The following is a 15,520-nucleotide window of genomic DNA, read 5'->3' as shown; positions in this document are numbered from 1 at the left end:
TTTAAATTAAAGTTTTCATCTAATTACCTAATAATTACAATTTTTCTAAATTTCTAAACATAACACAAAAAATAATGTAACTTTTTCAAATTTCAGAACAAAAATAATAAAAAATTATATTCAACATTTTCTCTCTCATTTCTCAAAATCTAATAAAATATTTTAATTCAAACAATTTCACTACTATTTACAAAATTTTTGTTTCATCTCATTGTCCAAACATGCCGATAATCGTCATCAAATGGCTACCGAACGGTACTATTCATAGACACGTTCATCTTAAATCAGCTGACTCATGTAGAATTATGCTCTATTGACTCTAAAATTGGATTTAATTCATCGTATGTTTGGAAAGGTATTCATAGTGCTCTTAATTTGTTAAAATCAGTTTGCTTGTGGAGAGTGGGAAATGGGGAAATAATAAGGGTTTTTCAAGACTCTTGGATTCTTGGACTCCAAAAGGAAGATTATCAAGAGGCGAGATAGATTCCTAGCCAAGAAAATCTGAGAGTAAATGAGTTACTAGATCCTAATACCGGTTGATGGAATGTAGAAATATTAAAAGCTCTCTTCAATCCAAGGGTTGTGTCTCAGATTTTGAAGATTTATGTGTCTACTACTCATGCTGATTCTTGGTACTAGGCTTCTGAAAAAAAAGGGCAATATTAAGTTTGTAGTGGATATAAAATGCTTTAGCTTGCTATTTCTCAGATTGAAGGTGAAGAGTCTCGAGCTAATTAGTTTTCTTCATTTTGGAAGTGTCTATGGCAGTTGAAAATCCTGAAGAAGATGAAGATATTTGCTTGGAGGGCATTTCAAGAAAAATTGCCAACTTACCAAAATTTGATATGGAAGAAACTTCTGAGGGAGGATGTATGTGTTTTCTGTCATAACAAAAAAGAGGATGTTGCACATGCTCTATTTTATTGATTAGATGTTAAGACTTTATGCCTCCAGTTTTTGCCATTGATGAGGGGTTTAGGACATGAGAGGTCCTTTTGGGAGTTAGCACTGGAAGTGAAGGAAAAGGGCAATGAGGAATTTTATGACTTTTATTGCTATTGCTTTGTGGTATAGAAGGAACAGATTTGTTTATGAGAAAGTTGTTCTTCAATTTTTTTTCTGTGATTACTACAGCTTTATCTATACAATTCTTATTTAAGAAAGTGCAGGTTTTTTTATAGTGCTTTTAGCCGGGAAGCACCAAGAATGTTATGTTGGAATCCCCCCTTGACGGCGTTCTGAAAACAAATGTGGATGGTGCTACTTTTGGTGACATAGACAGGGCAGGTGTTGGAGTGGTTCTAAGGGACCATGAGGGTAATCTTGTTGTAGCTTGTAGTAAGCTAGAAATGCTGTCTCTTCCTCATAATTTATCGAAGCAACGGCTGTGTTAAGAGGATTATAGATTTGCTCTCAATGGGGAATTTCCAAGCTTATGGTGGAAACCGATTATCTTCTCCTTGTGAAAGCTTTGAATTGTTTTTCGGAATTCTTAAGTACTGATTTTGCTTATATTCTTGATGATATTAGAAGATTGATTCAGAATTTTCGGGTGGTGAAATTTTTGCATGTTAATAGGCAAGATTACAAGGTTGCTTATATTTTAGCAAGATATGCATGGCATGTAGAGGATATTGTTATGCGGTGGGATTTTTGTCCCTCTTTTGTATCTCAAGGCTTGATAGGCAATTGCTTGTAAAGACTTGATTTAATTAATGATCTTTGGTTATCAAAAAAATAAAAAAAAAATGCTCCATTGCTATTAATTCATTGAATTACAAAAACTTCTTGGCATAATTAACAAGCGAAAATGATATTTTTATTTCATCCAGAATTTGATCATTATAATCTCCAATTAAATTAAAATATTAAGTATTTTAATCACTAACAATTTATCAACAAGTAAAACAATTAAAAATATAATAAATCTTTTATTTAAAATGGAGAGATCCAAAATTTGAAAAATGCTTCAGCCACAAAGAAATTCTACAAAAATAAATCTACAAATTAACATAATTTGATATGGTGTATTAGATTGTAAAGTTGTTTTTATTGTAAAGTAGATATAATATACTATATAAAATCATAGTAGTTTGTAAATTTATTTTATAAAATCTTTTTATGACTATTACCCTTCTCATTGAAGTTGGTCAATCACGGTTACCTCTACTGCACAATGGAGTTTGCGAGCAGCAGTTTTGAAATGGAACTTCAAACACTTCATTTTGCTGTTGGGCTTACACGTACACTACAAATTATCTAAAAAGAACACCATTAGTTTTTTAAGTTTTAACTTCTTCCTGCATGTTAGTAAATTTCTAAGTTGGAAAATATCAATTTAATACCTTTTCGCTAGAAGAAAAATTGGACTCTTTAAGACAATTTCTACATACATTCAATGCCATGCAGCAGCATTTGGCTTTATTTAATTTGCTGGTAATAGTTACATAGCGTAGAACTTAATTTGCTCCATCAATACAGACAGACAGACAGACTCTCTCCACTTATTGATGTTAAAAATATTTAGAAATCCTATGAATGAGCTAGCACTCCAACAAGAAATACGTACCATATATGCACAGATGCTTCATATCTAGTACTTGCTAGCACTCAATCTAAAGAGCCTCTGGAAATTCCACAAAGTGAGAACCAGGACAATAATTCCAACAACAGTAGCAGTGCCTTTGAAAAAGTCTGTGAAATACACTCTCGTCAAGGTTCCCACCAGACGATTCCAATCTCTCTCACAATAATCATTTAGCTTTTCACAGAGCTTGCCGTAATCATGGTTTCCACTTTCTTCAATCTCCTGGGCGAGGTTGTTAACCAGTTTCGTCACTGCAGCGCTGGAACCTAACTCGTTAACAATGATCTTCTTTTCAACAAGCAACCTTACATCTGCTTTAGTTGTGATAAGATCATCCAACAGCACAATGTAATCGCAGATGTAAGTTTCATATGGATAATGGCACTGCTCCAAGGCCATCAGGTTTCGGAAAAGACATTCAGTTTTGTCATCCACCCGAAGGGGTGGGATTTCCAAGAAACATTGCATGTGCACCAAGCAAGTGCGTTTCAGGCATGGTAAGCAAGACAAGAGCCATGAGAGATTGAGCCCCGGGCAGCATTTTATTAAGCATGCACAATTTTTCTCCCGAAATTGTATTTGAAGTAAATCTCTTTCTGAATCTGGCGTAGTGAATTTCAACCCTGCCTCGTCAATCTTTGTTGCGGTGTATAGGGGTTTAATTCTTTTACTTTTGTTTGGTTTCGGCCCTTCTTGTTTTCGGTTTAGTGGACGGAAAAAACATCTCACCAAATCTGTGAAATGCTTTACTTCAATGGAGTTTAGTGAGCTTTGGCTCCATGCAAGGTCAAAACGGCTATCCAAATCTGTGATATGCTTTAGTACTTTATCGTTCTTGGGCTCTTCTGTTTTTGTTAGACAGAAAAAACATTCCACCCAATCTGTGAAACATGACTTCTTGGACTCTGGCTTCCAACTATGATAGAGATCACCAAAAAACCCACAAGAGAGCTTACGAAGAGTCGGTTTTTTTGTACTGGGTTCTCCATTTTGGTATAACTCCTCAAGAAGAAAGAAAGGAACCTGATTCTCAAGTAGAAGCAGGTCATGCTGTATGCTGCGTTCTATGCACGGTCGACTTAATATATAATCTTTTTTAGCCTTTAATTTTTCAGATTCAGAGAATTTTTGGGGATTCTCAAGTATAAATTTCCTGTAGAAGAGCTCAAGTATAAAGACAGCATCCAGTATAATCATCTGTACAAACTCTTTAGAGCTGAGTCGAAAGTCTTCTGAATAGCACCGGCGGATTCTGTCTTCGTTGCGCTGGATGATGAGTGCAAGATCCTTGTTGTTCTTCCCAGTACGATTACAGAAATCCAAAAAATATATGAGTTTTTGGTTCTCCATGTCCTTCGACTCTTTTCTCATGTAGCGATGAAAAGGGCCGATAGATACCAGCTGAGGGGTGTAGGCCCTTTTTCTGACCTCGCGAAGTCTTTTTGGAACCCTGTAGATACACAACTCATCAGGCCAACCACGAGGCTCCTTTGGCTCCGGTGGAATGTCAATGCTCAGCTCGTTGCGTTCAAATTGTTCTTCTTCTTTGATGGAATCATCGGCTCGGTGTGTTGGAGTGTAGACCAATGCCTGTTCCTGTTCCTGTTCCATTCCTCAAGTTCCTTTTCATAGTGACAATAAAGAAGATAGCAACATTATGAGTTTCTACATCTTGTACCTACAAATATGATCTATTATTAGGGATATATTTATTTTTTATTTTTAAAAAAAGGTGAAGATGCAAATTAATTTAGAACATGCAGCATGCCTATACAGGACTGTTCATCCGGACCGAGTTTTACCCGTTCCGGACCGGAACCCGAATAACCGGGTTCCCGGTTATGGTTTTCGGCCCTGATTTGATCCGGGCCGAAACCCGGATGTCTAAACCTGGGTGTACTCGGGCCGGGTACCGGGTTTTAAACTTGGAACCCAGTTTAAAACCCGGTACCCATGTTTCTTCAAAATGAAAACTCAGCTAACCTAATTTCTACAGACGCCGCGGCTTGCACTTGTTCTCCCCTCTCGCTCTCTCGCACGCTCTCACCCACACCGAAGGTCCGAAACCGTAGCCTCCTCTGCCGATCGAAGTTCCGCTCCGTCGTCTTCAGCCTTGTGCGCTAATCGAAGTCAGTTTTTCTCTTTCTCTTTCTCTTTGGGTCTTGCTTGTCATGCAGTCTTGATATATCCACTACTGGTAGCTGGGTCGATGCTTCATATTGATATTTGATGGATGTTTGGGTTATTACATGAACTTTTATGTTTGGGTTATATTTTCATCAAAATTTTCATATTGATGTTTGGATACGCGATTCTGCTTGTTTAAGGGTTATCGTGTGTTTTTTTTCTTTTACAATCACGAACACTCGTCATTTTAGCAAATAAGGTTTCATGTATGTAAGTTTTGGTACCCTTTTTTCTGCTAATAACCTTTTTCTTAATTCTGTTTGCAAATAATAATGATGCATGACATTGACTTTGGATCCGAAACCAATTTCTATGGAGGGAAGGATCGCATTTTGAGCAGTTTGTTAATAACAAATTTGACATTAGAATGCTATCTGCGTCTGCCACAAACCTAACCCTTACGTAGTTCACCTTTCATTTTCTGTTCTTAAATTTTCATTAACTAACATGATTTGGTTTTAGAACCAATATTATAATGCTTCAAGTATTCTCTTCGGATGAGTTAAATTATCTCCTATGGTCACTCAATTTATGTATTAGTTGAGTTAGTGGCATTTTTTATTGATTATACTCATCATAACAGAGTTGGGTAATGGTTTTTTTTTTTTTTTCCTTTTATGCTTCCATTTGCTGTTTTGGGTTTTGTGATTAAGCTTTTACAATTAAAAGGTACTTGTTTTGGAATGCATCATTTTTTCTTACTAAGTTTTGATTGTTCCATCCACACTCATCACAATTGGGTAGTTTTACTTACCAAAAAGGGAAAAGTTTCTTATGGTTTGGATACTTCTAGCCCATGTTAACATTTACACAAAGGGTATAAACACAAATAGGGGCCAATAATCAACAGGTCCATAACTATTTAAAAGGAGAAATTTGCTGTGTTTGGGTGTGGAATTTTTCCTATTTTCTTCACTTTTTTCTGTTAAACCGCTGGAATTGCGATATTTTTCCACTTGTGTCAATCCTAAGTTATCAATTTTCTCCATTGCCAAATCTGAAAATAGAATCCAAGTCTCAAGAATTGTTCAAAGTAGGGTCTTGTCCTCTTTAATGGGTAAAGAAATTTTCTAAGCTATTACTATTGATATGAACAAAAAGTTGGGGGAAAAAAAAAAAGATTCTCCTTGTTACTATGCATGGTCTGAATCAAAAGCATAAATATTCATTTTTTCAATCGACAACAGATACTCCTTATATGGAGTACTGTGTAATAACCTCCTCTTGTTTTATTTTATTTTTCATTGTTTCATAATTGTTTTTCTCATATAATCTGTAAATGTTAAGTGTTTTCGAGAGTTAGTAATAGACCATTTTTTGATGTAGTTTTAGCTCTGAATACTGATAAGAATCTAAAATGGTTTATCTTTTCAGAAAAGAAACTTTGGTTTATGTAACTGCAGTTTTCCCATCTGGCCCTTTGGGCATGATTGTATTCGTACCACTGTTGTTGTGCCTCCATTTTCCAAAAGATTATAAGGCAGTACAATATTTCTAAGAATTCATGAATGCATACTGTTGTTTGAATTCTTTTGATCTAGAATTCATTCTACTTCTCTTACTCCAAATTATCAGGTCGAGCAATTGAAGATCTCAGAAGTTCTCTCTACAATGAGCTATGAACCTCCAAAGGTGCGAAGCGCCAATAGCGACGGTTTTGTGGGCCAGTGGTGGCATTGACCTTTTCTTTCTTGTATTTTTTGGTAGTTTATGCTTGTAAGGAGTAAGCAAGTAGCACAGGTTTTTTGCTTAATTTGAGCTACTTGATTTGAGCTAATAGCTGATAGTTTTACATGCATTTTTTTCTTTTCTTTTATTTTTTTTTCCTAGGAAGGGGGATTTAAAATTTACCCCTTTAATCTGTATGTTCTTATAGGTGATGGGAAGAGTATGATTTAACTTACCAATTTAACAGTGGAAGCATCCAAACAGAGAATGCAATTTAGAAATGCTTCTCTTTTTGGTAAAGATGGTTAACTCAAATGTTGATCACCCTCTTATGTTTATCCACAAAAGCTACAGGAATAATTGCAAAAGTTCGTATAATGTCATTATTGTTGCAGCACTGCTTGACGCATTTTTTAAAGATGTTTAAATTCGAGTAAAAAAAAATGCTTGCACTGAAGAGTGAAGATTATGGTTCTGTTGTGCTTGCAGTTTGCTAACAGGTTTTTTTATATTAAAAAAAAAAAAAATCGGGTTCAATCCGGAATCCGGTTTTTTCAAAACCCGGATACATCCGGGTTCCGAACCGGGTCTGACCCGGATTGATCCGGATCGGGTTCCGGCCCAGATTTGAGATCTGGATTGCTGTCCGGGTGTACCCGGATTCCCGGATTGGAACCCAGATGAACAGGCCTATGCCTATATATGGGTCCAGATGCTTTGCTGTTTTTGTTTAGCAGTACCACCCTAGCTACTTTAATATTTCCACTATTTTATTTTGATAACTCGTATACAAATTAAGTTGTGTGAAAAGTATGTAATTAGTAATTAGAGGTTCAAATTAATAGCTAGCTACCTACTTATAATCCCAATATTTCACAAATATTGCATAACATAGTACTTAAAAAAATGGAAGATTAATAAAAGGAATTTACAAATTAATTTTGGCTGCAAGAAATATATAATGCTTGAAAGTAAGTACGTACTACGTTCCCGAAGTCTCACAGCTCCTACTCAACCAACGGAACCTATCTTTTATGAGTTTTGTTATATACAAGTAAAGTTACGTATTAATTTGCATACTAATACTGATTTCTTTATACTTAAAATTTAAATTAGTATTATTTTTAATAAAATCTACCTTTTAATCAATCACAATAAATTAATACACATATTAATACACAATTATATTTACAACAAAATTTTTCCATCTTTTATTACCTTGCTGATTATGTATCTTCCGTTCCCTTCTTCCCTCGTATATATAGGCCCGCCTACGTTAATGGTGTAAACAAGCAATTATATATATAATGAATTCTTCAGTATGGTCCATTAATGCATACCTGTTTGGTAGGCCATGCATTAATGCGTTAGTATCAATGTATTGAATTTGATGGGACGAGTAATCAATGCACCTGTTTAGCAGTGGTACCCTAGCTACTTTAATATTTAATAATTTAAGATATAGGTAGCTACATCAATTAATATTTCCACCATTTTTTTATTTATTTTTATTTTTTTTAAATATTTCCACCGTGCATTTTTGATAACTCGTATACAAATTAATTTGTGTGAAACGTATGTTAGTAATTATCCCAATATTTCACAAATATTGCATAACAGAGTACTGAAAAAAAACTGGAAGATTAATAAAATGAATTTACAAATTTTGGCTGCAAGAAATTTAATATATTATATGCTTGAAAGTAAGTACGTACCGGAAGTCTCACAGCTCCAACTCGACCAACGTACCCTATCTTTTATTTTCTTGCTGATTATGTATCTTCCGTTCCCTTCTTCCCTCGTATATATAGGCCCGCCTACGTTAATGGTGTAAACAAGCAATTATATATATAATGAATTCTTCAGTATGGTCCATTAATGCATACCTGTTTGGTAGGCCATGCATTAATGCGTTAGTATCAATGTATTGAATTTGATGGGACGAGTAATCAATGCACCTGTTTAGCAGTGGTACCCTAGCTACTTTAATATTTAATAATTTAAGATATAGGTAGCTACATCAATTAATATTTTCACCATTTTTTTTATTTTTTTTAAATATTTCCACCATGCATTTTTGATAACTCGTATACAAATTAATTTGTGTGAAACGTATGTTAGTAATTATCCCAATATTTCACAAATATTGCATAACAGAGTACTGAAAAAAAACTGGAAGATTAATAAAATGAATTTACAAATTTTGGCTGCAAGAAATTTAATATATTATATGCTTGAAAGTAAGTACGTACCGGAAGTCTCACAGCTCCAACTCGACCAACGTACCCTATCTTTTATTTTCTTGCTGATTATGTATCTTCCGTTCCCTTCTTCCCTCGTATATATAGGATTTCTTCTGTATGAGAAAATAAAGATCATATTTAATACGGGGGTTGAGATGATTTGATTTATAAGAGGGTATAAGCCACACAATTTGGTTGTTGGGTGGCTCAATGTATTGATCGATCATGAATGAGGTTTTGAGGATGATGTCATTCTAATGACGTCCTGATCTTCGCATGGAAATTGAAGGTGAAAGAAGCCCAAGACTCTTCGATTGTACCAACTGTAGCAACGAATATTATAAACATTACTATTACATAACTATTTAATAAAATATTAGTTTTTAAACATTTTTACTTTTATTTTTAACATTTAATTTTTTTTTAAAAAATATTATTTTAGTTATCATATGTGTATTTATCGTATCTAGATTAACAATCATTTGTTTAGAGGAGATATATACTACCATTGCAACTAATTCTTAATTGTGAAGTGAAGTGGTAGGTTTATAAAAATATCATAATAAGATATATCATATTTATTTTATACTAAAAAGTTTTATTATCTAATATACTACATCAAATGTAATGATGTAGGACAATCATTCTTGCTGTGTGGTAAGGTAGTCTCCTAGTTTGTTTCAAATTGAGAAAGAGGGGAAGATGCTAGAGGAAATTTTAGAGAAGTGAGGTAACTTCATATTGACTGAGGTTGAACAGAAGGAGGTACATGTTGATATCTCCGTGGATGAAGTGGTGACTAGACGTGGAAGGCTTTGTCTGATTGGTCTTATTGTGGCAGACAAAATCATCAACAGATAAGCTTTCAAGGCCACAATGCTAAAGGTTTGGAAGCCAAATGGAGGAATACAATTCAAGTGTTGGGGATAACTTTTTCCTGATTGAGTTTCACAATCTCCATCATATGGAGAAGGTGAAGAGAGAGTGGCCATGGATGTTTGATCGCAACTTGATATGTCTAGGAACGAAGATAATTCTAATATGGAGAAGGTGAAGAGAGGGTGGCCATAAGATTAATGATTTGTATTTTTACCAAAAAAGATAGGTTAGCATATAAATAAACAATTTGGAAAGAGTTTCAGTTGAAGTAGGATTTTGCTAACAAATAGAATCTGTCGCGAGAATGTCTCTTAACGAATTGCTGACATTTCGTAATAACTCTCTTATGCATTAACTGATCTCTGTTCAGCTTTCATCCAGGATAAATATAGATCCTCATAGACTCAATTTTTACCTCAATGACTAATCTAAACAACCTCTAAGATTTCTAGATAAACTCACACTACAAAAAATATAGCCTATTGCAGCGATTTTTATATTGTTGCAAAAAATATTGCTACAAAAGGTTACCTGTTGCAACGATTTCTGAATCGTTGCTCAGTTTTTATCTCGAAAGTAATAATTTCTCTACTTTTTATAATTGCAACGAGAAATATGACATTTGCAGCGATTTTGATCACTGTTTTTGTAAAAACATGTTGCAGCGACCAAATAATAGTCGCTATTACGTCTGGGCGCCAAAGTTCTCACGAAATCATGTTTTATTTCCCTCCCGATTTCTTTCTTGCTTCTGCCTTCTCTACTTCTCTCTGTTCTCTCCTTCTCCAAAATCGCACGCCCACCCCAAGCTTCTCCATCCCATTTTCATAAATTAATTTCCCTTGTAGTGTCTTTGCCTCGGCTAGTCCTCTACGCCCACGTTGTCTCCCTACATTTATCTTGTAGTGTCTCTTTCCCTCACTCTGATCTCCCCCGCCTCTCTTCCCAGCTCTCTCTCTCTCTCTCTCTCTCTCTCTCTCTCTCTCTCTCTCTCTCTCTCTCTCCTCGAGTTCTGGGCAAAACTCTAATATGTTTACTGTCACAATTGCCTCCAACGTCGTCTGGATACCAGCATAGCCACACACAGCCACCTGAGACGCCCCTCCCATTCATATAGGTAAGCCCCACAACCATTTCTCTCTCTCTCTCTCTCTCTCTCGTAATCTTGAAGTGCCCTAACACCTCTTGTACAAAAATCCCTAGATTGATCCACTCCACCCACAGGCCACACCTTCTACTGCCACTCGACCTGCGATGCCGCAAGGAACACGTGACTTTGGATATAGGTACTCTCGTGCCTCTCTATATATCTCTGTGATTGATATCCTCACCGAGGAGGCTGTTGTATTATTTCTTTTTTAAAGATCATTTAAATATAAAATAATTTTAAATTTTAAATTAAAGTTTTTATTTAATTATTATCTAATAATTACAAATTTTGAAATTTTCAAACAGAATGTAAAAAATAATACAATATTTTATTAATTTTTTAAAATTTCAAAACAAAAATAATAAAAAATTATGTTCATTTTCTCTCTCATTCTTCAAAATTTTATAAAATATTTTAATTCAAATAATTTTACTATTTTTTATAAATTTTTTATTTCATCTCATTATCCAAAGGTGCCTAGTCGAGATCAAATGGCTCCCAGACATTATAATAAAAACAAATTAAAAAAAATACCGGACAGTATTATTCATAAGCATGTTCATCTTAAATCTGCAGCCTGTATAATTATATGCTCTATTGCTATTAATTCATTGAATTATGTACTCTTAATTATGACAAAAAACTTCTCGACATAATTAACAAGCGAAAATGAGATTTTTATTTCATCCGAAATTTGACTATAATCTCCAATTAAATTAAAATATGAAGTATTTTAATCACTAACAATTTATCAACAAGTAAAATAATGAAAAAAATAATAAATTTTTTATTTAAAATAGAGAGATTCAAAATTTGAAAAATACTTTAACTACAAAAAAATCTCATAAATATAAATCTACAAACTGACATGATTTGATATAGTACTTTAGATTGTAAAACTACTTTTATTATAAAGTAGATTCAATGTTTTATATAAAATTATATTAATTAGAAGGTTTACTTTATAAAATCTTTTTATGCCTATAACATTTCTCATTGAAGTTGGTCAAGTACTGTGACGTCTACTGCACAATGGAGCTTGAGAGCAGAAGTTTTGAAATGGAACTTCAAACACTTCATTTTGCGGTTGGGCTCATGTACACGTACACTACAAATTATCTAAAAATAACACCATCGGTTTTTTAAGTTTGAACTTCTCCCTGCATGTAAGTAAATTTGTAAGTTGGAAAATATCAATTTAATACTTTTTCGCTGGAAGAAAGAAGAAAAATTTAACTCTTTAAGACAACATTATTTCTACATACATTCAATGACATGCAGCAGCATCTGGCTTTATTTAATTTGCTGATAATAGTTACAGAGCATAGAACTTAATTTGCTGCATCAATACAGACAGACAGACCGACTCTCTCCATTGATCGATGCTAAATTAACAAAGTCATAAATTTCCATAATAAAAATATTTAGAAAATCCTATAAATAAGCTAACACTTCAACAAACACTACGTACCATATATGCACATATTTTTCAAATCTAGTACCTTCCAGTACTCAATCTAATAAGCCTTTGGAAATTCCACAAAGTGAGAAAAAGGACAATAATTCCAACAACAGTAGCAGTGCCTTTAAAAAAGTCTGAGAAATACGTCCTAGTCAAGATTCCCACCAGGCGATTCCAAGAGCTCTTGTAGTAATCATTTACCTTTTCACAGAGATCGGCGTAATGGGTTCCACTTTCTTCAATCTCCAGGGCGAGATTGTTAACCAATTTCGTCACTGCAGCGCTGGAACCTAACTCGTTAACAATGATCTTCTTTTCAACAAGCAACCTTACATCTTCTTTAGTTGTGATAAGATCATCCAACAGCACAATGTAATCGCAGATGTAAGTTTCAGATGGATAATGGCACTGCTCCAAGGCCATCAGGTTTCGGAAAAGACCTTCGGTTTTGTCGTCTAACAGAAGGGTTGGGACTTCCAAGAAACATTGCATATCCACCAAGCAAGTGTGTTTCAGGAATGGTAGGCAAGACAAGAGCCATGAGAGATTGAGCTGCCACCGGCAGCTTTTGAAGCATTCATTCGGCCGGTATTTTATATCAAGTAAATCTCTTTCTGAATCCGGCCTAGTGAATTTCAACCCTGCCTCGTCAAGCTTTGTTGCGGTACCATGTAGGTGTTTATTAGTTCTTTTATTTAATTCGATTTCTTTCGGCCCTTCTTTTTGCTTTTCTTGATTGGGCACTGATATTGGACGTAAGAAATATCTCTCTAAATCTTTGTAATACTGTACGGGCTCGCGTGTGCTTTGGTTTGGGTCTAGTGGAAGGAAAAAATATCTCACCAAATCTGTGAAATGCTTTACTTCAACGCGCTTCAGTGACCTTTGGTTTGGGTCTTGTGGATGGCAACAACATCCCACCAAATCTGTGAAACAATGCTTTACATGACAACGTGATTTCTTGGGCTCTGGCTGCTTATTATATAGATCACCAAAAAACCGACAAGAGAGCTTAAGAAGATCAGTACTCGATTTTTCCCCATTTTGGTAGCACTTTTGGTATAACTCCTCAAGAACAAACAAAGGAAGCTGATTCTCAAGTAGAAGCAGGTCATGCTGTATGCCGCGTTCCATGCACGGTTGGCTTAATATATAATCTATTTGATAATGAGCCTTTGAGTTATCAGAATCTTTTTGAGCCTTTGAGCTTCCAGAATCTTTTTCATATTTCCTGTAGAAGAGCTCAAGTATAAAGATAGCATCCAGTAGAATCATGTTTAGAAACCCTTCACTACTGAGTAGAAACGTCTCTGAATAGCAGCTGCGGATTTTCTCTTCTTTGGGCCTGATGATGCATTTAAGCTTCTCGATGCTCTTCCCAGGACGATTACAGAAATTCTTCAAAATTAAGAATTTTTGTATATCCATGTCCTTCAACTCTTCACTGCGGTGATGAAAAGGGCCGATAGAAACCAGCCGAGGGGTGTAGGCCATATTATTGACCTCGCGAAGTCTCTTGGGAATCCTGTAGATACAATATTGATCAGGACAACGAGAAGCCTCCAGTGCCAGTGGAATGTCAATGATCAGCTCTTTGCATTCAGGTTGATCTTTTGTTTTAATGGAATCATCGGCTGGGTGTATTGCAGGGTAGACCAATGTCTGTTCCATTCCTCGAGTTCCTTTTCCTAGTGACAATAAAGAAGATAGCAACATCATGAGTTTTGACATCTTATATATACCTTCAAATATGATCTATATATTATTAGGGATCATTTGTTATAAAACGAATAATCAGATTATTCAGATCTGAGTTTGAACTCTACAAAAAGAAGAGAAAAAAAAGAAAGAAAGGTGAAGACGCAAATTAATTTAGAACATGCAGGATGCCTATCGGTCCTATGAAGATGGTGAAGAGAGAGCGGCCATGGACATTTGATCGCAACTTGATATGTCTAGGAACGAAGATAATTCTAATATGGAGAAGGTGAAGAGAGGGTGGCCATAAAAATAATGATTTGTATTTTTACCAAAAAAGATAGGTTATCATATAAATAAACAATCTGGAAAGAGTTCCAGTTGAAGTAGGATTCTGCTGGCGGATAAAATTTGTCGCGAGGACGTCTCCTGATGAAATGATGACATTTCGCGATAACTCTCTTCTGCATTGATTCATGATCTCTATTCAGCTTTCTCTGGATAAATATAGATCTTCATGGACTCAATTTTTATCTCAATAACTAATCTAAACAACCTCTAAGGCTTCTAAATAAACTCAATATTGTTTAGAGATAAATTAATAATTATTTTATATTCATCCAACAATTTCAAATATAATGATAAGATAAGCCTTATCATATAATCATTTAATCCTAACCAATTTTTGCTTTTACAATGTTGATCTTTTGTTTTAATGGAATCTTCTGTTGGGTGTATTGCAAGGTAGACCAATGTCTGTTCCATTCCTCAAGTTCCTTTTCCTAGTGACATGAATAAAGAAGATATATAGCAACATCATGAGTTTTGACATGATCTTATATATAATACCTTCAAATATGATCTATATATTAGCGATCTGTTTTAAAATGAATTATCGGACTTGCGTTTGAACTCTTAAAAAAAAAACAGATGAATTACGTGCAAATTAATTTAGAACATGCATGCTTATGGCTTCAAAGGCTTTGGTCTTTTGGTTAGTAATTAAAGGTTAGCTACTTATCTGAAAATCTCAACATTGCATAACAGATCAGTACTGAAAAATGAAAGAATAAAAGGAACCTACATATTTTGGTTGCAAGAAATGCTTAAAGTACGTACGTACTGCAAGAAGCTGTCTGATCACTCCTAGCTACTCGATCAACGTATGCTATCTTCTAATCCCTTGCTGATTATGTATCCTCCATTCTTCCCTCGCACACATATATATAGGGACGTTGGTGTAAACAAGCAATGATTGATATTTTGATTCATTTACTTGCATGCTTACATTAATTTAAAAAAAAAATGATTTTTGTAGATATGTAAATCTGGCGCAATCACTTTTAAAATAAATAAATAAATAGAAGATTCACATTAAAAAATTTATTTTTTTAATATTGAATCCAACTTATTTTTATTTCCAAATGAATGCACATAACTTACACACTTTAAAATTATAAATAACATTACTCTTAATTAATTATTTAACAAATTCCTCGGTCTATTGCATACCTGTTTTGGTCAAATAAAACGCCAAAATGCATTCACAAAGAATGGCTAATGTTTGACAAATGCATACCTCTTTTTGTTGTTTTATAGACCATTGCTTGATTACAGGTAAGCTTTATAATTAATGAATCACA

General features: G+C 34.5%; 2 protein-coding genes across 4 annotated transcripts in view; both read right to left on the bottom strand.

Moving 5' to 3' along the window:
* Nucleotides 1-2,356: 2,356 nt before the first annotated feature.
* Nucleotides 2,357-8,788, bottom strand: LOC122293286 (UPF0481 protein At3g47200-like). The gene is made up of 4 exons (XM_043101808.1): nt 8,698-8,788; nt 8,161-8,262; nt 7,664-7,716; nt 2,357-4,192 (listed from the first exon to the last, which is right to left on the bottom strand). The coding sequence occupies exon 4, from the start codon at nt 3,959-3,961 to the stop codon at nt 2,597-2,599; it is 1,365 nt and encodes a 454-aa protein (XP_042957742.1). The 5' UTR covers nt 3,962-4,192; nt 7,664-7,716; nt 8,161-8,262; nt 8,698-8,788; the 3' UTR covers nt 2,357-2,596.
* Nucleotides 8,789-11,988: 3,200 nt separating this feature from the next.
* LOC122294151 (UPF0481 protein At3g47200-like) overlaps nt 11,989-15,520 on the bottom strand; it is a 97,418-nt gene continuing 93,886 nt past the window's right edge. The window contains exons 1-2 of one of the 3 annotated variants that reach the window (XM_043102647.1): nt 14,997-15,087; nt 11,989-13,867 (exon numbers count right to left, since the gene is read on the bottom strand). In XM_043102647.1, the coding sequence (XP_042958581.1) occupies nt 12,213-13,850 (1,638 nt within the window). In that variant the 5' untranslated portion in view covers nt 13,851-13,867; nt 14,997-15,087 and the 3' untranslated portion in view covers nt 11,989-12,212. Of the gene's footprint in view, nt 13,868-14,961; nt 15,088-15,520 lie in introns of those variants that run through there. The other 2 variants (XM_043102646.1, XM_043102645.1) reach the window with 2 other exon arrangements.

This window comes from Carya illinoinensis, chromosome 14 (genome assembly GCF_018687715.1).
Source record: "Carya illinoinensis cultivar Pawnee chromosome 14, C.illinoinensisPawnee_v1, whole genome shotgun sequence".
Classification (NCBI taxonomy): Eukaryota; Viridiplantae; Streptophyta; class Magnoliopsida; order Fagales; family Juglandaceae; genus Carya; species Carya illinoinensis.
Note: the sequence above shows the minus strand (reverse complement) of the source record. Positions and strands in the feature narration are given on the sequence as shown.

Coding starts and splice junctions, on each gene's coding strand:
- LOC122293286 (XM_043101808.1), bottom strand. CDS start 3,961: ATGAGAAAAGAGTCGAAGGACATGGAGAACCAAAAACTCATATATTTT.